The sequence below is a fragment of the Ambystoma mexicanum genome, chromosome 3p (assembly GCF_040938575.1).
Source record: "Ambystoma mexicanum isolate Mex_15411 chromosome 3p, UKY_AmexF1_1, whole genome shotgun sequence".
NCBI classification, from domain to species: Eukaryota; Metazoa; Chordata; class Amphibia; order Caudata; family Ambystomatidae; genus Ambystoma; species Ambystoma mexicanum.
Window position 1 is genome coordinate 502,464,430 of NC_090925.1, and position 21,567 is coordinate 502,485,996.

Genomic DNA, 21,567 nt, shown 5'->3' on the forward strand with positions numbered 1-21,567 from the left:
TGACATGATTCTGGACTGAAGCTTGGATTGCAATGTCATTTCTCTGCCTTTTCGCTACTGAAAACCTGGCTCAGGTCTATTGAGCCTCAAAGACAAGAACATAAGGTTCTGTGAAGAGGAGCTGTCCCGCTCGTTCACTTTTGGGAACATAGTGACTTTTAGGCCTGCCGTCTCTAACTTATTCTTAAAAATGTATAATTTGATCAGTGACGTTGTGCCTCTCTTGTGGCTGCGCACCCTTTCTAATCGATCCCGAGAAACCATTCCTTGTGTTTTCTTTTATAGGGTTAGGCTTTCCTAGTGTTTTCTGATTAGTTGTTTGTATTCTATTGTTTTTTCAAAGGTCTATTAATTTATAGAGCCATGATTGGACCTTCTTTAATTTTGGGCTACTGTACTTAAGTTATTTGGGTTGCTACTGCTGTCAGCTCACACCCCTGATGAAGATCAAAGCCTACCTGTGCTACCACTAAAGGCGAAGGAGGGATGCCTGTCGGGCTGTGTCTGTTCCACCTTTTGATTGGGACCATTGCTGGTTTGATAGTAGTGTGGGGCTGAGTAGGCAGTTTAGCCACTACTCGTCCACGTACCTCTGCCAAGAAGTAGTCATTTCATCACATGGGCATAGCAGGGGTGCACCAGGATATTGTTCAAGACTGCATGTATCATCTACAAAGCAGTCACGAGTAGCACACCAGCGTACCCGGTGACTAAGCTCCACATATCTGGTGGCACACGCTCCTCACGCAGCAAATCGACCAACCGGCTTGAATCGCAACTCATCTGCAAAGAAAGGACCCGCAAATGATCCTTCTCTTGTCATGCACCCATCCTCTGGAGCTCAATCCGGTGTTGGCTCGGAATGCCCCCAAAATTCTCCAATTTCACAAATTTCTCAAAACATGTCTCTTACAAAAACACCTGACCAACGTCTGATTCCAATGGATGCACATATTGATGCACAGACCTCACAGTACTGTGCTACTGTTAAAAGATGCCAGCCCAAATGCCGGCTACCCACATTCTGTACAGCGCTCCACTGATCTAGAGCTAGGTCCACTCTTTATACAATAAAATACAACAATGAATGCAATCCCCCATGACAAAAATGCGGTCTAGCTAGACACATAAGGACTCTCCTGCACTTGCATACTCTCCAGATGACCACATAGCACACATCCGCATGCCAGCTCATCATGGTTAGCTAATAGGGACCTGGACACCCCTAAACTTTTTTGTATTGCCTAAAATGCACACACGCATTCTAAACTCCTCTGATGAATTTCCCATACCTTGGACTTCGGTCTACCGGTGCACCTACAGCGCTTTGAGACCATACCAATGGGAAAAGGCGCTAAACAAATGACAATTACATTACATATGTGGTACATGCTTACATACATTTTTTGCTGTATAATGTGCATACTTACTCTGCAATTACATTGACAAAAGCATCACAATGATTCAATCTAATTCTAGTAATTGTGGTAACCCGGTGGTCAAACATTTCCATCGATCAGCTAATGCATGTACTCTCGATTAACCAATTCCAAAATACAATAACACCCTTTTAGCTTGCTTCAGAAGCTTCTTCGATGAACAGCTTTAGAGATTGTACTTAAATCCAAGTAGACCCCATCCTAATGATTTGCTTGCTTCCCAAGCTGCAAACTCAGAAAAGCTGACATGACTGAAACCATATTGATGAAGGTACTGTTCCATCAAGCTATTTATTATATTTTACTGTATTCATTTATTTAGTACAGATGATTTTATGAAGCCTTTACTTCGCTGAGCAGTTCATATAATCTATCTATTTCTAATTGTCGCTTGAATTTATTTTGCACAAATTAAAAGTCCTTTGAATGGATTGCGATTACAGGACCAAATTTTGATTTGGTGCCAGGTGTGGATTTAGCATAGTTCTATTCTACAAAGCATAGTCACAACCTATGACTTGAACGTTTTGACAGTGTAGGCAAGGACAAATCAACTACCCAGGGCACAAGTGGTCCAGAGAGGAATATCGGTTTCTAAACCATCAATCAGCCCCACACCTCTAGTACACCAGAAGGGATCCGAACTGATTGGTAACACAAGTAAATTATAAACCTCCTTCTCCAATTTTGGTAATGTGGACGGAATGGCAGGCTATCTCTGCAAGGTCGTGGATCGTTGGTTAGTTACAACACAGCGAAAATACAATTATTACCCAATGATAAAAGAGACTGTCCAGCCAAGGCTGTGTACAAATATCTACTTTATTATTATTACAACAGACATATCTAGCACACTACAAAATACAACCCACCCTGTAAAGGAACACACAGGACAGTCAGTTTCACATAGGAAAGAGATGCACTCTGGATACTGACAGAAGGGTAGTCAATTTACCAATCAGCAAGGGGTCGTAAATGTCACTAGGGACCTTCGGAGAAGAGAAGGACCTGGGGGACAGCACCACAATGCACCTAGTGCTTGAGATGATCTTGATGTTCGACAGCGTTGAGCCGGTTCCAGGATGCTTTGCAGCTCCTGCAACAGAGTTCAAGACGGGAGACAGCTGTGGGTATCAGGCAGCAGGCAGTTTGGCAAGCGAGGCTGGACAGATGGCTGCAGGCTGGCCTACAAAGTGGCTCAGGGTCAAGAATCATCTCTATGCTGGTTGGCAGATCTGGAACGCTGGTCAAGGGATCTCAGGCGGCTTTAGTGACTGCAGCATGACAACAGTCAGTGGTGCAGCCGGTCGCGGTTCGATGGTTCGATTGCTTTGAAAATGTCCTTAAAAGATGGACACTGGTTGATGCTTGTTGTGGCACTCCTCCTAGCTTCTTCACAGGGCTTGTGTCATCCTTTAAGGCAGACAGTCCAAAACTGAGGAGAGTGTTTGCAGGCAACAGCCTTGTCCTTTGTGCAGAGACTCTCTGTCACTTCCCACTTAGGAAGCTTGCTAGCAGAACGTAGCAGGGCATGCTGTGTGCTGCCTGGGTACTGGTTATTGAGCTACTGGACAGGTCCTCTGAGTCCGGTATCTCCCTCTGTTCCCCGGGAGATGTTTAGGGGAGGGGTCTTGCTTCCCTCTTGGAAATCCTGGCCTTCCTTCACTGGTAGAAGCTGTAAGGCCGACTGTACCTTCAGCCAATGTCCAAATTACTCTTTCTTACTTCTTTGCAAGGTCGTCGGATAATCTGCTAAGTGAGGGGCTCAGCCCTCTTTTAAAACCAAATGGGCCCCAGTGATTGGTACAGGCTAAGCCTACCTTAATGAACCAATCCTGGGCCCCCACCAACAATCTTCTGTTATGCGTGAGGTCATAACCAGAGTGCTTTGCAACAGGAAAGGTAGGGGGTGACAACATGTACTACTAAGCACCAGCCATCTTCCTGTCTGTTGTGGATTTGAGTGTATCTCTGGCTAATTGAGCTCTCTGTGACTCCTGATCAAAGTGCAGTTCTCCCTTGAAGTTTTGGCGAGAATTCACATACTTCTTCCCTCTAAAAGGGGGTCTCCCTGCAGGGGTTGCCTACTATAAACAGTTGTCCCAGACATGCCTTTCACTGCCCTTCATACAGATGGGTGGGAGCTAGCTTCAAGTTGAAACATTGCATATCAAAGAATTGTTGCTGTTTCCTGTCCCTTGTGTTCTGTGAAAAAGCCCCTTCGCAGGCCTATTTCAATTAACTCTCATCACTATGCGCTGCCACCACACAGAACTACAATAGACCAGGGCGGATCCATGGAGCCTTTGATATTTTAATTAGGCTGGCCATGGCTGGAGGAAGGTGTTGCCTTCCCCCTTCCCAAGACGCTCTGATGTACCTGTGGCTGTCACATTCCAGCTAAATGTGACACGGGGGACTGTACATGTAGGCTGTACCCCCACTCCCCAGAGTACACTTGACTATGTGTTTGTTGCACGGTGAGCATAGGAAAATGTGTGAGGATTAGCCCCACACATTTTCTGAGGTTGATCTCCCATAATTCTTTTAAATTACAAAAGTTCAAAAAAGGCCAAGCGAGTGCACACTCCCCGTGCGGATGGTCGAATTCCTCACATGGCATCAGTTGTCCTGCCTTCATCATTGTTTCAAATTCCAGCCACTTTAGAGCATAGCTTATATTTATTTTATAAGAAAGTTCCGGTTGGTATTTTTACTGTTAATCATTTTAACTCTTACTGGTACAATATTTTGTTGTAATACAACAACACAATTTTTAACAATAAGAAGGATAAAACCAGGGAATGGTGTCTATTGTAGTCTCTGTTTAACCTTTATGTGACCTGGAATAATTATAACTGTTAATCGGGTTCTACAGTGTTTTGCCAAAGTAAAATACTTCATGGTACTTTACTTAGACAAAACTATTTTTTTCTTTTTTTTTCTTTTCTCCTTTTTTTTGTTAAACAATACCGCTGTATTCCCCACCTTTCCCAGCCATCCACCCTTCCCACCCTACCTATGGTCACTACCCCTTAGTACATACATATTTATGTACTTCCCCATAGAGTAGTATTTGTGAAGCCAGAAAGTATTTTACTTTGGCAAAACAATGGCACACCGCTAATCGAGCTTGTTGCAGTGAGAGAGGTAGGAATATCTGCAAGGGTCTGTCACACTGTTGTGGATGTCTGGCCAACAGTGTAAAGCCCAGACTGTTTATCCTCCCTTTCTAAATGGGTCCGTGTGAGAGTTTCCTATACCACTGTGGGTCCTTGTGACAGTTTCCTATCGCCCCTGTGCTCTAGAGCGCTCCTTCACTTCCGACCTAGGCTTGTGCTATATCAAAGCCAATAAATATAGGCTAATGTTAAAAATTATTTATACCGTGCACTATCACCACCAGAGTGGTCCCCTGGCGTTCTGGCAGATCGGAAAGCAAAGAGTGTGGAGTGGTTTAGAAGGACATAGCGGGAAGAGCCAAGAGCAAGAGTGGTGATGTTATGTTGACAGCTTCAGTTCGGTTCACACCGTTTGCTGAGTTTGGGTGTGATTTAGGGCTCAGTGGGCTTCCATTTGCTGTTGTGCGGTACTATGGGGCTCATTACAACTATGCTGGTCTGGAAACAATGGTGCTGGTAAGCTTACTGGCACAGTTGTTTCCGGACCGGCATATTACATGTCTGCATGCCGCAGCCGCTGTGCCTGAAAGGTCGGACACAGCGGCCACGGTAAGCAGACCATCACTGAAGCACAGGCACCATTATTAACGGTGCCGGTGCTTCAGTGTTCCCCATAGAGCCCCAAAGGACTCGATGGGAATGGGGAAGATTTTACCAGCGCCTTACTTCCTGGACCACCGGGGGGTTAATGCCCCGGTGTTTACGGCAAGCCACGCGCCGGTAAAATGTACAAGTCCTGCGGGAACTTGCCAGTTTTACCGGAACGGTTACCGCCAGACTTGTAATGAGGCCCTATGTGGTTTGTTTTGTTGTTGCAATGTGGTGAAGTGCATGCGGATTGCTGCGCAGAGTGGACGTTGCATTTGTATAGTGTGTTTATGCATACATACATTCATGCCTACAGTTAGAACCTCTTCAGAAGTGGTATGAATATGCATTTGCAGGTAGAAAGGGATCGGGCGTTCAAGCTATTAAAGTCAGGGACTCCATGCTCCAGCATATTGAGCCCCGGGTCACCCAGTGTGTGTGGACTATGCGTTGACTTCCTTAATCCAGGAAAGAATGGTTGGAGGTAAACCAACCAGCAACGTCATGGGTTAAGAGCATGGAAATGGTGAGTGCTTTATGGTACCATTGGCATCATTTTGACTGAACCATTTTGGGCACCTTTACTGTACTCTTGAGTCTATGGCCCTCATTACAACACTGGCGCTAAACCATGGCGCTATTAGCACCATGGTTGGTGCCGGTGTTATAACGGGTCCGCCATGGTTCAATGGGGAATTACCACCCCATTCCAAGGTTGGCGGGGCGGTAATTCCCCATTGAACCATGGCCCTTCCCCATTCCCATTTTCGCCCCATAGGGCTCTATGGGAATGGGGAAGGCGCTAAGTACGGTACCGCAAATTGCGGTACCGTACTTAGCACTAAGGTCCCTTTGTGTAGACCAGCCGTTAAGGTCGGGTCCCGCAAAGGGACCTCGTAGTAAGGCGCTAAGTGTTTAACGGCGCCGCAGCCTTTTACGGTGCCGTTAAACACTTAGCGCCAGGGACGTAATGAGGCCCTATCTGTATTTGCTGTGCACAATAAGATCTAAAGCAGAAGAGGACCGTATTCACAGTAAGCGCATTCTTTAAGCAAAAGGAGCCTCAGTGTTACTTATGGCTAGGCCTGATTTCTTTAATTTTTTTATTCCAGCCCGTTTGATAATGAAAAGCTGCTGTTGTCCTCTGGCAGCTCCAGCACCACCAAATCCTCTGCCACCATCCGAAGGACCTGCCTCTACAACTGGACCCCGCCCAACACGCCCTGCTTCAAAGAAAAGTACTTTCTTGTGAGTACAGTTTTTTCTCTATTTCTGAGACAAGGATGCGTCCACAAGAACATTTCGCTGCAGTGAACCCTGGTGTAAATAAAGAACACGTTATGAACAAAAATAGCTGAGTCAATATTTTAATTTAATTCAATGGGCCAGATTCTCAAAACATTTTGGCGCGCAAGTGAAGTGATACGCTACCTCATCTCAACATTCTCACCCAAAAAAGTTTAAACCCAATGCACAAAGGGCGTCGGAATGTGTGCATCGTATGCCCTCTTACAACTCCTTTACACATTTGTACAAGTAAGGGAGTGACGCCACAAATGGAATGCATATTGAGATGTTCCGAAAATAGGCACTTTCCTCTGCACCTACTCGCCTAGTCCCTTTTGAACCTGTCATGCATTTTAAAAGAAGTGTGATAGCTGCCGTATAAAACATGGCTGTCACAATTGCATTTCTATCTCACAAACAAGGATAGGAGCGCTTTCTTAAAATGTACTTTTCAAATTGACAGTTTCTTTACAGGCCTATCGCTGTGAAATGCGCTCCAAGCAATCCTGTGAGCGCTGGGAGTCAGTTTTTCATTAGTGCCGGGCTCATACTTCCGACACAAATGTACCAAATATGGGTGGCCAGTGCATAATTTCCGTTACAGCGCAGTCCCCTGGAAACGATCAGGTCATCTTTGAGAACAAGGTGACCTACTCTTTTCTGAAAATGGAGCAACTAAAACGAACCCATCCATCCTCTGTGCTATTTTAATATTTTCCATATTTTCTCAAAATCTGACCGAATGTGTTTATTTTGGGAAAGAAATCATAAACCAATACTGGATATGGACTCAGATAAAACGTTACATTATGTTATGTTATTTGGCATTTGTATAGCGCCTTTTACCATTGTTTAGATTGCAAAGCGCTGTCTGTTGAACGCCCTCGGGGACCGTAGTCCAGATCAGTGGAGAGAGTACTGTAATACAACGTGCATAGATGCACTCTGTATGTGTGCAGCCAGTGTGAAGTGGCTGATGCGCAGCTGCATACTAGCGCTAGCTGTGCTGCAGTGCCTGGCTAAGGGCAGTAGAATGCATGCAGTAAGACCAATGAATGGTATCTGCATTTTGGCGGCACTGGTGCTTGAGGGTGACGTTATGTGTGCAGCTAGGCTGAATTCGAAGGGTATAGCTGCGTTTTAAAGGCTGTTGAGGTGAACGTGGCGGTGTGTATGTGTGCAGCTATGCTGAATTATTCGAGGGGTGTAGCTGCTTCTAAATGTTTGTTGGTGCAGACGCAAGAGTTAGCATAGTTGTGTGTTTGAGTGTCTGTGTGTTTTCCCGGGAGACCTTGTTTCTGTTCAGATTCCAGTCCCTGTCAAGTGAGTGGAATCTTCCTGTATCTTGGTGGGTCACATTGTTTGGTGAAGATTGGTGGGTGGAGACAGGGAGGTCAGTCCCAAAACACGTGTTCCTATTGCATTACTGCTAGTGCTATCCTCGGTCGGCAATTTTTTAAATTGGATCCCTGGTAGGTATTTTTACTTGGAAATACCCAGATAGTTGGGATCAGCAACAAATAAGTGCTAGTTTCTTGCTATAGTTCTTTGTTGGGATTAGCAAGTGAGGCAATTCCTGGTTTGATAGCATAGTGCATATTTGCAGGTCAGTGATTCAGTTCATTAGTGCTGATTAGTGCATGGGTTTCTAGTTCTGCTAGATAGAATTACTGGTCAGTATTTCTGTTATATACATTAAATGGTAGAAATGATTAGCAGCTTAACTGTTGGACCCTCCCGCAGCCCCCAATATTTAGCTCTGCTCTTTGATTCCAGGGGTGTAGCGTTAGCAGGCAGGTGCCTTCTAGAGCTGATTGCGTGGTACATAATTGCGGGGCCTTTATCAAGCTCAAGAGTGTGTGTGCTTTGGTTACGAGTCTTGCACAATTGCCCATGATTGGCAATAGCTGGCTTTAGGCCGTAGCATTTACGGAGTTCCTGCGATTGTGGTGATGAATACATTCTGTCATGTGCAGAGTTCTCTCAGGGAGCCACCACGATTTGGAATTCATGTCTGGAAAAGGCCCTAGCTGGTGGGGGTGGAGATCGTCAGGCCTGACGGTCTATGGCAGGGTCCTTATTCAGCGGGTTACCATTCCAGGCGTCGGTCTAGGTGATAGGTCAGGCGGTTAGGTGAAGAGCCAGGTTATGAGTGCCTTTCGGGAACACCATGTAGTCTTTGCTGTGTTTTATGCGATGAGACAGTGAATTCCACAAGATTGTGGCCAGGGTTCAGTAGACTGATCCTCCGATCCTAGTCGAATTGAAGGTGGGGACCACTAGGAGGAGAGCAGTGCTTGACATAAGGGTGCGGGTCCGGAGGTAGGGTGGGATCACGTATTTATTTGGGGCCTGGTTTGTGCACTGCTCAGTGGGTAATACAAAGGAATTTGAAGATGGCCCTGTGCCAGTGTAGGGCGCAGAGGGTCGGTGAGATGTGGTCTCTTCGTCCCAGTGCGAGAAGTAGTCTACCGGCCGAGTTCTGTACTGTTTGGAGTGTGTTTAACTGATAGGCTGGTGCATCCGGTAGAGGGAGTTTGCATAGTCAAGTCTGGACATGACAATGGACATAATTGCAGCCAATCTGTTTGGGTAGGTAAGGTAGGGAAAGATAAGCTTCAGGGGCCTGACTTGGAAACGGCAGGCTTTGGATGTATTGTTGATGTGGTGAGATAAAGTTAGGTTTGAGTCCATTGTGCAGCCAGGGTTTTTTACATTAGTGATGGTCATGGGGGGAAGGCCGAGTGAGGGTGGCCAGGGATATGGAAAGGGCAAAAGGGCAGATTTTCCACATACTATGATCTCTGTTTTACTTGGGTTCAGAAGGAGGTGATTAGTTGTCATCCAGCGGTCAATGTCTGAGAGACATGCTGCTAGATCAGGGCTGGGGTCTGAGGCCCATTTGGGAATTCTCATGATGATTTGTATGTCATCCGCATGGTTGTAGCAAGTGAGATTGGGTGAGCGGATGATGTTGGAGAGGGGGGTCAGGTAGAGGTTAAAGAGGAGGGGTGAGAGACAGGTGCTTTGGGGTACTACAGTGTTTACTGAGAATGCAGCGGAGAGGAAAGCGGGATGAGTGTGATTTGCTGTCTGTTAGAGATGAATGAGGCGATCTAGGAGAGAGCTGAATCACGTATTCCTAAGGAGGTCAGTCTGTCGAGGAGGAGTATGTGGTTGATGGTGTCAAACGCTGCAGAGAGGTTGAGAAGAATAAGAGCTGCACATCCTTCTGAGTCGGCTGTCACTTTGAGGTCATCCCAGATAGAGATCAGCATGGTTTCGGTTCCATGGACAGAAGCCTGATTGCGCAGGGTCTAGGAGATTGTTAGATTCCACAAGCTGTGAGTAAGCAGTGCGATTGATGAGTTTTGCCAGGAATCTGGTGTTGGAGTTTGGCCTGTTATTGATGGGTAGTAGAGTGTCGAGGGATGCTTTTTTAAGCAGAAATTTGACACGTGCAGTTTTGAATGCGTCTGGGAAGTTGCCGGTGGAGAGGGAGTCGTTGAGGATGGAACTCACCAGTTCTCCTGCACAGGTGGAGGTGAAGATTTCTTTGAGGAGTGGGGGAGGACAAGGATCAAGCGGTGAGCCAAAGGGTTAGCTGGCTGATAGTAGTTTTGCGAATCACGCACTCGAGATGGGGTTGAAGGAGCAGACAGAAGGGTTCTCAGGGGTGAGGGTGGAAGTGTCAGGCATAGCAGATGTAGAGTGGGTGGACAAGAGGGCGAGTTTTACCTTAATGTTGGTTGTCCTGTCTATGGCTGTTTTGTGGAAGTGTTCAGACACGGAATTGCAGAGTGTTTGTGAGGAGGCAGTCGGGGTGTGGTGCAGGGCGGGTTCGGGAATTGGGTGATGATCCTGTGGAGTTCTCTGCTGCTGCTCTGCCAGTTCAGGATCAGGATATTCAGGATATTGTAGTATCTTTTTTGGCTTTTAGGATCTCTGATTTGCAGTTTCTGTGGTGGTGGGGGAGTACAGATTTGTTTTGCGGTATTCTGGAAGCTCACTATTTGTGCTCAAGGGAGTGGTTATGTGTTTTCAGAGTCTTCAGGAGGGGGTGAACGATTTGGGTGAGGGTCCTTTGCGGAAGGGAGCAGACTTGGAAGGGGTTAGGGGAATGAGGGAGTCGTTTAGCCAGGCATCGAAAGGATCGAGAGGTGTAGGGTGGGTGAGGCTTGCAGAGTAGAGGGCGAGGGTCATTGTCTACCTCTGAGATTTGTGCGATTCAGTGCTGAGGGAGTGTCTGAGAGGGTGGGGGCATCTGCAAGAAAGGGGGTGAAGGTGATGGTTTGGGGAATGGTCAAGACACTCCACGCTCAGTGAGATGAAGGGGCTTGCCGAGGTAGGCGATTTTGGGGTGGTCAGTGTGGTGCAGATGGTTTTTGGTGGGTGGGCAGATCTTACCGGGGGAGGTGTGGTCAGGGGATGGGGTGGAGGTAACGCTGGGCAGGGGAAGGGTTTGGCCAAAGCTGTCGCAGCGCCCCCAGGATTCCTCTCGGATGGTTGTTGTGACAGAATGGGGCAGGTCAAGAGTGAGTGTGAGGGAGGGTGTCAGTTTGGAGGGTGCTGGGGGACAGGCTCCCCTCGTGTGAGGGATGAGCTGATGCCATTGTCTTGTGGTCTCTGGGTTTGTAGCAGAGGGGGCCAGGGATAGGGAGTGGACGAGGGTTGGGCAGGGTGTGTTTCTAAAGGAAGGTGCAAGAGTTGTGCTGGCGGACAGACCATATTTTTTGGACCACCAGAGAGCTCCTGTGATCTGAGAGTTGGACACTGGGCAGTGAGATGCTTTTGGAGGGGGGGGCCTACTGGTGGAGGAAGTGGACAGGGGAGGCGGGGCAGAGAGGGAAGGGGCCGGGGAGGAAACAAACAGTGGAAGGTCAGTTGTTTCTGGGCACGCCAGAGTCCCCCTCTGGTCTGGGAGTTGGGGGGTTGGTACTGCGGGTATGAGGGAGGCTGTGGGTTTTTAGTGAGGGAGGGCAAGCAAGGGAGTTTTGGGGTTGGAGAAGAGCCAGGGCCGGTGGTCGGTAGAGGGTATGCAGCAGACGACTCTGGGTGAGCCAGTGAGCTTCTCAGTCACAGAGTTGAAGTGTGTGCAGTGAGTGGTGGTGTCAAAGTGTTGGTGGGTGTGTGGGATTAAAGAGGTAGCAAGGTTGTGGGTGGTGTGAAGTAGCTTCAGGACTGAGGGTGCGGGGGTGGAGGAAGTAGGTCGTGTGAGGTGTGGTTGGGAGTGTCTGAGAGCTCCGTGTGAATGGGAGTAGGTGGTGTGTGCGTCCATGTTTCCGGGTAGGTGTTGTATTGGGGTTTGAGAATGAGGGTGCAAGGATAAGTGATGTACAGTGGGAGAGGTGTGATCTGGAGTGGATGATTCTGGGAGAGTGCAGTGGTGCATTTGAGGATGGTGTTGCGAGGGAGGGTGGTGGCGGGCGAAAGTGATGCATTCTGGAGTCTCCGAGAGCTGCTCGTGTATGTGGGAATGGGGTGTGTGTTTGGTGGCAGTCTGTGCATGAGTCAGTCTGGGTGAGTGTGGTAGTGATGTAGGGGAGGGAGGGCCAGTGGGGATCTGGGAAGTGAGTGAAGCTGGCCTGAGAGTATGCTGTTCACCATGGTCATGTAAGGGTAAGGCAGGCTGGGTGTGTTGGAGACACTGGGTGGCTGTGATTGAGATATCACTGTAGATGAGGGGGGCTAGACCTGCCTAGACCTGCAAGGGTCTTACCGGTGCAGGAGGCACTTAGAGTTGAGGTGATTGGGGCTAGCGCATCTCGAATGGGGAGAGGGAATTTAAATGAGGCAGAACATTAAATGCAGTGACAGCTAGAAATAGTGGATTATCAGGGCAGTATGTCCAAATGCGAGAGATGGCTGGCTAACAGAGTAAGGGTGGCAGAGAGGTATGGTTGACTAACACAATCTACCTAGATGTGAGATATGGCTGATTAACCCAATATGGCAAGAATTGAGATATGGCTGGCGGATCTGGGTGATTTTCCCGCGATGGAAATCACTGCATGCAAAGGCCTGCATGGGAAATGTACGCTATACCAAAATGTTCGTACATTTCCCATGCGGACATCCATTTAAAAAACCACCACATCCATACAAACACACACCCCCACCCACACCCCCAACACACCCCCACTCAAACCCCCAACAGCCGTAATTCACAGAAGCGTTTTATAATGGCAGCACCCCTTTGGAAAACGCTCTGTGAATAAGGGCTATAGTCTTAATAATAATAAATCAATTGACATTAGTAGGGCACATGCAGGCTCCCGTAATCCAAGCTTGATTTAATATTGTTAAATACGCAAAGACCTCAGATATTGATGCAATCATCTTTTCTTGGCCTTCAAGACCGATTCACCTGGTTGACCATCATCAAATGTCACAAAATGCATACAGCAAGCATGATAGCTTCCAAAGCCTTATTAGCCACAGCATTCTGATTGGTTTAATCATCGTAAAATCTCAGCATGCTTAGTTCAGAATGTGTTTACAGAGTATTTCCCGGAGAGTAGATAACTCAATCCCAAGCAATGCTTGGAACCTTGGCCTGCGGTAATGTAAGCCTTGGGGTTTTGGTCACTCACACTCCATGTTTACGTTTAGATAACACAGTCTGTACACTGCCGAGTCCCCCTCACCCCACATGAACCCCTTTACTTCCTGGGTGAGGCTTTATCCTGTGCACCATGGGGGAAAGGGGAGAGCCTGAGCTTTCCGAATCAGAACATTAGCCTAGCTCACTAAAAGGGTCTGTGTCATGAGAGATTTCCACCAGTTCTCGAAGCGAGCCGAGGAATACAGGCAGGCACTGGCGGATTATAACACTATGGTAATGGTGAGGACATATTACTAATACAAATACTTTTGAAGATTTCTTACAAATCCGTGTCGAGCATATGCAACCACTTGAACTATCATAGCGTACCAAGTAGTGAAACATACCAAGCTTATCCCCTGCGTATCACTTTCCCATTAACAAGAACCAAGCAGGTCTCCGAAGCGGAGATTGTTCAATTCACTGCCACTTTGCAATTGGTTTCTGTATGCTGTAATTATCTTGTCTTTAATGGTCTGTTCTGGGTTTATCCCAGTCTCTTTTGCAGCAGCAGAGTGATCTGGGGAACACATTTTCTTCAACTGAGAGTGAAGACCAAGCATCCTGCATCCTGAGCTACTTAGCAGATAGTGACTTTGATGTTCACTTCAGGACGAAAAGCCCTGATGATTCAATCACAAATCAGAGTGAGTGTGTGGATTCTGCCCAACAAGTGATAGCAACAACAGACCTAGCCGACAGAGACGGCGACGCCGCCACGCTGCAGTACGACTCATTACAGGAACTTCCTACGCCAAAGAGGGAGGTAGAGGACTATTTACAAACTCCAAGTCATAAGACCCTAGACATCCTACGAGAGACACCCCTGCAAGCTTTCAAGCCAACAAAGCTGGACTTTGCTGTAACGGAGGCGTGCCATCCCGATGACATGCGCTACTTACAGGACAGGCTGAGCCCCAGCATTCACAAAACCTTGGCCGATGCTGGCAACGCGGCCCATGTGACTGGATGTACACATTTGATGGTCAGGCAATTTGATGAGGTCTTTGACTTACTGAAGCTGAAAAGTGAAGGGCAGGCAAATCTACAAGAACTCTCACAACAAATTTTGAGTTTTAAGGACAGGTTAAAGGTATGTATTGTCAATTTTCTGGCTTTTGTGGATTGGGTCCTTGAAATATTCTCCTACAAGAAGTTAACGCGTAGAAAACAAGGGCCTTTGGGCAAAATAATCTACCCTTCATAAGAGTTATGCTTGTTTACCCAAAGAAAAGCACACGTTTTAGGATTGAGAATTAGTGTGATATTCAGACAGCAATTACTTATTCATATGTAAAAGATCATCAACATCCGATGTTGTTACATGATCTTTTCTGCAAATACTAATGAGTATAGGCAATGGATGGTCAAAATCAAGCCAGATTTATTGTTTTTATAATCTGTCTCAATTTAAATTACTTTTGGCTTCTGCACTATCATGCTAGTTTATGTAGAAATGTGGAACCATCTAAGCAGGGGTGGACTGGCCTATGGGCAACTCTGGAGATTTCCCGGTAGGCCTCTTCACCCTGGATGTCTTTTGTGTGGGATTCCCACATTTTCCCATAGGAAAATGGCTGGACTTGCTGAAAATGTGTAATCTGGGGCCACTTTGAAAATCATTCCAGGGCCTCTTTTGGTTCCCAGTCCAGCCATGCATGTAAGGCAGGGGTCTGCAATCTTTGACTATCCGGACATTTGGGACTACAGCTTTCCTAGTCCTAGCCAGGATACTCTGTGATGCAGGCACGTGTGAGTCCTAGTCCAGAACATTGGAGGAGCTGCAGGTTGCAGATCCCTGAAGGCAACTAGAATGATGGACTATGTCATACCTCTGGAACCTGATGTACAGTTAAATTGGCGTTTTCCCATATGTGTTTTATGGGAAAACACGCATTTCTAATCCATCATGTCATACTCCCTACTCCAAGTTAACAGGTGCACTTTGCCTAACCGCCCTGAACAGACTAACATGAGCACTTTGCCATGACCTAACACATTTTACTTATATGTTGTCATTACGTTAGGTAGCAACAGTGATCGCACAAACGCTAAAAGAATACACTTTTATTCCAAAACATGGTGTTTGGGATGGCCTTAAATGATGCATCCTCGATTTGTTGATAAAGTGTTCTCGGGGTCCTCGGATGCCCCATTTTCTTTGCTTGCTCAAGTTGTACTCTTTAGACAACTGCTCGTCCTACTGAGCAGCTGAAAGAAATCCCATGAACTTCAAGACTTCTGATGACTCCTGCAACTAGCTGACCCGATGTAACTGGCCCACCCCTGTATTCAATTCTCCCGGGATCAAACACAGCAGGTTTTTACTCAAATCCCCACAAAGACATGTCTGTCCTGAAGAAGTCCGAAACGTTAGAGTGCTCTTTCTAACCATGTGTAGAGCCAGCGCCAGATTAGACATTATAGAGATGGGTGTATCTTCTGTGTTCTCTTTCAGGTCCTTTCCCTATGTCTGCACTCCATTCATTACACTGAAGACATCCTCTCTAGGGTCTGTGTAACTCTGTTTAGTCAGGCAGCACACACATCCTCTCCCTAGGCCAGCCAATCCTAAATAGGGGTGGTTAGTACTTCCTATATAAACTGCCCATTCTTTGCACTGAAAGCATTATCTTTAGAGATGTTTATAACTTCCTACTTAAAACTTAAACTGCTTCTTATTTTGTCCAATAAGTATGCCTTTTCTTCGCTGTTCTTTTCTGTCTGTTGATACCTTCTGGAAAAAGCCTGGGAATCGTCCTAATTACTATTGGTGTGTCAGTACCTACTTCCTTCTCCCCTCCACGTGATCTCTTAGCGGCACTGCAGAGCATGCTCTTTTGAATAGGAGAGTAAGTTAACCTGTGACTGGCATCACGCCCCGTTCTTTCATATTTTTGCATAGCCCAACCAATCAGGTAGTGTGTTCCTTTTTTTGGTCCTTTCCTCTATTTATTTATTTTGATTTATTTTAATATTTATATTGCGCCGGTAGCTCACGAGCCTTGGGGCGCAGAAACAAGGACACGGGAACGGACGGAAGAGATAGTGATTAGACAGAGCGGACGGGACAGTCACATAGAATTAAGCTAACTGAGGTATATGCCGTGATGGCCGTTTATTTGAAGATATGGGTTTTTACCTGTTTGCGAAAATGCGAGTAGTTGATTTCCAGTCTAAGGTGGTCTGGTAGGTTGTTCCAAAGGTTGGCTGCAAGGGTTGGAAAGGCTCTACCTAAGCCACTTTTGAGTTTGTTTGGTGACGTAGCAATTTTACCAAGTTGGGATGATCTCAGTGTTAGGAACATATGGTTTGATCCTAGTTTTTAAGTAGGTTGGTGCCTTTCCGTAGATGCATCTGTGAACGATGATTAAGGTTTTGAAATGCTCCCTATCTTCGATTTTCAGCCAATGAAGCTCCCTTCTGGAGTTGCTGATATGCTCTGTTTTAGTTTTGAGCTTGACAATTCTTACCGCGTTGTTCTGTACAATTTGGTAGCTTTGTAGGCATTGCTTGGAGGCACCCAGGACTAGAGCGTTGCCATAGTCAAGGCGCAACAAATGGTGGCTCTTGCTATGGTCGCACAACTTTCCCCGGATATGAAAGGTCTGATGGCTTTTATTAGACGGAGGTGGTAAGCACAGTTTTTTTTGATGAACTGTACTTGGGCGTCCGCACCCAACGATGCTTCTAGTAGCATACTTAGGGTTTTAACCTTGCTTAGGACCGGAATGGGGGTATCTTTAATGTGGAAGGATGTGTAGGATGAGGGTAGCTTAGCACGAGCAGAGGATGAGCCGAAAATCATGAGTTCCGTTTTTTTTCCGTTTAGGCACATCCAATTGGAGTCCATCCATTGCTCCATGTGGTTGTATATCGTGGTAAGTTGCTCGCTATCTTTCTGATAATTGCCACTTAGTTCGAATACAAGTTGCGTGTCGTCAGCATAGTTAGTGAAATAGGTGTTTATGTGGTCGAGAACAAGGCATAGGTACTTTAAGTAAAGATTAAAGATTCTATAGTATAATACAGCAGGCCTCCAGCCCCCAACCCACTGTGCTTTTTATTGAAAGGCCAGTTGCCTGAAATGCTAGTTGTGCATGCCCATCACGAGTCCAAGATGGAAATGTTAAATCACATTCAAACATTAATGCTGTGAATGAGGATTTCCATTTTGGGTACTGCAGGGCCGGCCTGGATGAGAAAAGACTCCTATCTGTCTTACCCTCATTCTGTGTCGGCTGGTCCTGTGCTCTTTTCAGTGACGTGTCAAGGCTGGTACAGGCAATGGGCCTCATTATGAGTAGGACGGTACAGTAACAACAGTACCTGTAAGCTTGCCGGTACTGTTGTGACCGTACTGGCAAACTACGAGGTCTGCTCGCGGGTGCCTTTACACCTGCCAGGTTTTACCTTGCAGGCGGACCGGCACCTGCGAGCAGACCATGTCAGATGCACGGCACCATTCATGAATGGTGCCGGTGCATCCGGCCTCCCCATTCCCCTTGAGTCCTATCGGACTCAAATGGGAATGGGGAGTAATTTTTTCCGGCGCCCAGGAATGGGCAATTACCGGGTCCGGCAGGGCCTTAATGCCCCGGTATTTGGCCATTCCCGGGCACTGAAAAGAAATTATACCGGCGGCAGCCGTGCCGGTTTTACCAGCACAGCTACTGCCGGTCTCATAATGAGGCCCAATATATTTACATTTATTTAAGAACAGGATTTTATTTTGAACAGAAGTGATTTACAAAGTAGGCAATGCCAAAAAGAAGAGACAGGCTTTGGATAAGGTGCCTTTATATAAGATTATTTATGTATTGGATGGCATATGCCGGCTGTTGAAAGGGTAAGAATCGGACCATGAACCTGGGACAGCCACTGGAATACATTAAAACATTTTTAACATTCGGAACCTGTGGCCTCTATTTTCATATTGACCAATTACATAGAGGAGTCTGCGGGTATAATGCCGGAGAGGTCGGTTGGGCAGTTAGTTTGGATAAGAGATTGGAGGGACTTGGGGTGCTACTTCCATTGATAGAAAGGGGAGTTTGAGCCTTGCATTAAAGGGTTCCACTGAAGAGATGGCTTTGATGGTCGCGGGGGAAGCATTCCAGTGGAGTGGAACATGTAGGTTAAAAGAGGGAAGGCAAGGGGAAACATTGGCGGAGCAGGGGACGGATAGGGTGTGAAGACTTGAGCAGAAGAGAGTGTGAGAGAAGAGAGTACAGAGCATTGCATTCAGTGCAGTAACAAGGGGTAAAACCCTGGATGGATTTATAGATGAGTTGCAGGAAATTAAAGAACGGGACATTTTGTATGAATAGCCATCTAGGCAGGGGAAGGTAAGGAGAGGTAAGGTGAAGCAGCGTAGGTTAAAAAAGTGTGTGTGTCACAGTGATGAGGAGTCTGATGAGGGGAGCAGAAGAGTAGAGCGGTAGACCAAGAAATAGACACAGTTGTCCAGTCTACTGAGCACAAGATACGAGATAAAGGATTTAGTTGAGTGCTTTGTGAGATGTTGTCAGGCTGAGAGATATCCTGTGTCCGCGGAAGCTGCTGATCCCCCGACAATCCCCCTGAAATGTAATCCTCAGAACCAGTTTATGCTCGGCTCTGTAAACTACACCCCAAAGGGAAAGGGGGAAGTGGATAACATAAGAAACACCAGGCTGGCGACGTCTAGACTAGCTGATGCAGAACCTGCAGTGAATACATAAGAACACACAAAATCCTCAAATTACTTAACTACCTTTTGATTTTGAAAACTCTGAAAACTCTATATCCTTAACTAAAATGTAAAGAATCATACCTGGTTCTTCTCTTTAAGGATCTTAGAGAAGATAGGAGTAATTGCTGATAAAATCTTTCTACCTTCTTTTTTGCTTTGAAAATCTTGAAAATAACAGCAACTCCTTTCGAGTAATGTAGCCTTAAGAACCTTGACTCATGCCTTTTAAAACTGTATAATGTTCCAGTTATGATGTGCTTAAAAGGAATCCAGTTCTTCTTTCTTAATAAAGTACATAGTCTCTTTAAGAACTTGCAAACTTGTCCACACGCGCAAAGATTTACATGCGCAGAACACACGCTGAAGAAAATACACACCGGAGGAAAACACGCGCTGAGGAACACGCGCTTTGTAAACACGCGCTGAAGAAATCACGTAGAAGTCTTTTCTCACGCTCGCGTACACGCGCAATAAACACCCCCGCTATGAACACACGCGCTGTAGAAATCACGTGGAAGTCTTTTCTCACGCTCGTGTACACTCGCTATAAACACCCGCGCTTTGAACACACACGCCGTAGAAATCACGTAGCAGTCTTTTCACGCGCTTGCGTACACACGCTATGAATACACGCACTGTAGAAATCACGTAGCAGTCTTTTCACGCGCTCGCGAACACGCGCTATGAATACACTCGCAATGAACACACACACGCTTTTAAGAATTAAATGTGGAACTATTAACAGTGTAACATCACAGTTCTATTATTGAATTTACATTTACTTTCTCTAAAAGTCACTAATGAATCTGAGCAACAGATTTACATATCCAAATAAAGTCACTTAGCTTAAGAATGTTTCTTTTCCAAAAGAACTTCCGAAAACTCTCCTGTGAACCTGAATACTTCTCCTGAACAACCCCGAATAAGTAGCCGCTCGACTGCCAAGATTTGAAAGTTCAAATCCACTAGGCCCAAGACTTCAGCAGGAGCAGCTACAAACACGTCCTCTCAGCTGGGTTTACGACGATGAAAGGCAGAGAGTGACAGTTTAGAACGTTCATTGTTGTCCTGCAGTTCTCTCTAGCCAATCAAAGCTTCTATTGTAAAACTCCATCTTGCCTTGGGCCAGAGCCAGGAATCTGTATAGAAAAGTCAAGGCCAAACCAACTGCAGTAGAAAACTTCTAACCCACACAGAAATAAAGGGGAATAATGGAATAATTAAAGGAAACCTGACAGATGTGGGCAGATTTTTCTAATGTTTCGGATGTTGAGTCTGGATACAGTGGAAGTTGCTGTGAGGAACTGGTAGAGATTTGGGTTGCTGTCAAAGAGAACCCAGAGGTTGTAAGCCATGGGTGAGGCGATCCGGGGGAAAGAGATGGGAGATTGGGGTTGGCATTGGAGACAGAAAGAAAGATGACTTTAGTCTTTGAAGAATTTATCATGGGGCAGCGCAGAGTCATCCGGTAGTAAATGGCAGTTATGCAGTTGGTTATGTGTTTGGAGATTGCAGGGGTGCAGGAGGGGAAGGAGAACATTATTGTCAGCAAAGTGGTGATAGCTAAAGTCAAAGGAGGAAATGAGTTTTGCAAGTGAGGAGATATATAGGGTTTAGGGAAGGGGACCCAGCACCGATCCTTGAGGGACACCCATCAGAAGGGTGCTAGAGAGAAGCTGTTGGAGTCCCATGATATGGAGAAGGAGCGGTTAGAGGAATACGATGATACCTAGTCGAAGACAGTGGGCCTCATTACCGCCTGGGCCTCATTACCGCCCTACTACAAGTTCCCTTTGCAGGTCCTCCCTTAACGCCTGGTTTTTCAGGCGTTAAGGACGGACCCGCAAAGGGACTCTGGAGCTAATAACGGTACCGCAATTTGTGATACTGTTATTAGCGCCTTCCCCATTCCCATTGAGCCCTATCGGGGCTCAAATGGGAATGGGGAATGGCCCTGGTGAATGGGGAATTACCGGTCCCGCCAGCCTTGGAATGGACCGGTAATTGCTCCATTCACCAGGGCGGAGTCGGAACGAGTTTGGAAGCAGCCATTACGCTAATAGTGCCATGGCTATCTCCAACCTCGTAATGAGGCCCAGTGTCTTTGAAGCCAAGGAGGGAAGAGTTTGAAGGAAGGAGGGATGATCCACAGTGTCATAGGCAGCTGAAAGGCCCAGAGGGCATTGTAGCAGGCCACCCACACAGTGAATGAGCTCTGCTAGATGCCTACTGGCAATATAGATTAAAGCAGTTTAATTTGCATTCAAATTCTTACTCCTTGGTGCACTTGTTCAATTTTACTTGGTTTTAATTAGTTCACTACTCGATTCTTTCCGACTTGTGATCAGTGCTTTTGTGTGGGTTAGAGTATGCTTCATGAAGCTGGTAAATGATAGGGAGTGTCTTTCTACTCTTCATACAGATGCCAGCCTTCATGAAAGTGGGCCTTCTAGAAGCACGCACTGGAGAGTATTTAAAAAGGGTCACTTGCTACCTACACCCTGGATTAGCTCTCTGAGATGCCTACAGGCAATCTATTCATGACACTTTTAAAACTGCATATTAGATTATGTCAGTTTCATTTGTATTTTTATTATTTTTTTTATTTTTTATTTGTATTTGGTTTATTCAAACCTTTACAAAACAACAAAAGACATATAATAATAGAATCCGAAAACTTTACAAAAAATAAAAATAAAATTCCAATTCATCATTATCATTAATAATAAGTTA

At 46.2% G+C, this 21,567-nt stretch overlaps 1 protein-coding gene across 1 annotated transcript in view; it reads left to right on the forward strand.

Annotated features, from left to right (window-relative positions):
* RIPOR3 (RIPOR family member 3) overlaps nucleotides 1-21,567 on the forward strand; it is an 898,683-nt gene that overhangs the window by 745,559 nt on the left and 131,557 nt on the right. Inside the window, exons 14-15 of the mRNA XM_069651171.1 lie at nucleotides 6,322-6,457; nucleotides 13,597-14,193. Of these exons, the coding sequence (XP_069507272.1) occupies nucleotides 6,322-6,457; nucleotides 13,597-14,193 (733 nt within the window). The remainder of the gene's footprint in view (nucleotides 1-6,321; nucleotides 6,458-13,596; nucleotides 14,194-21,567) is intronic.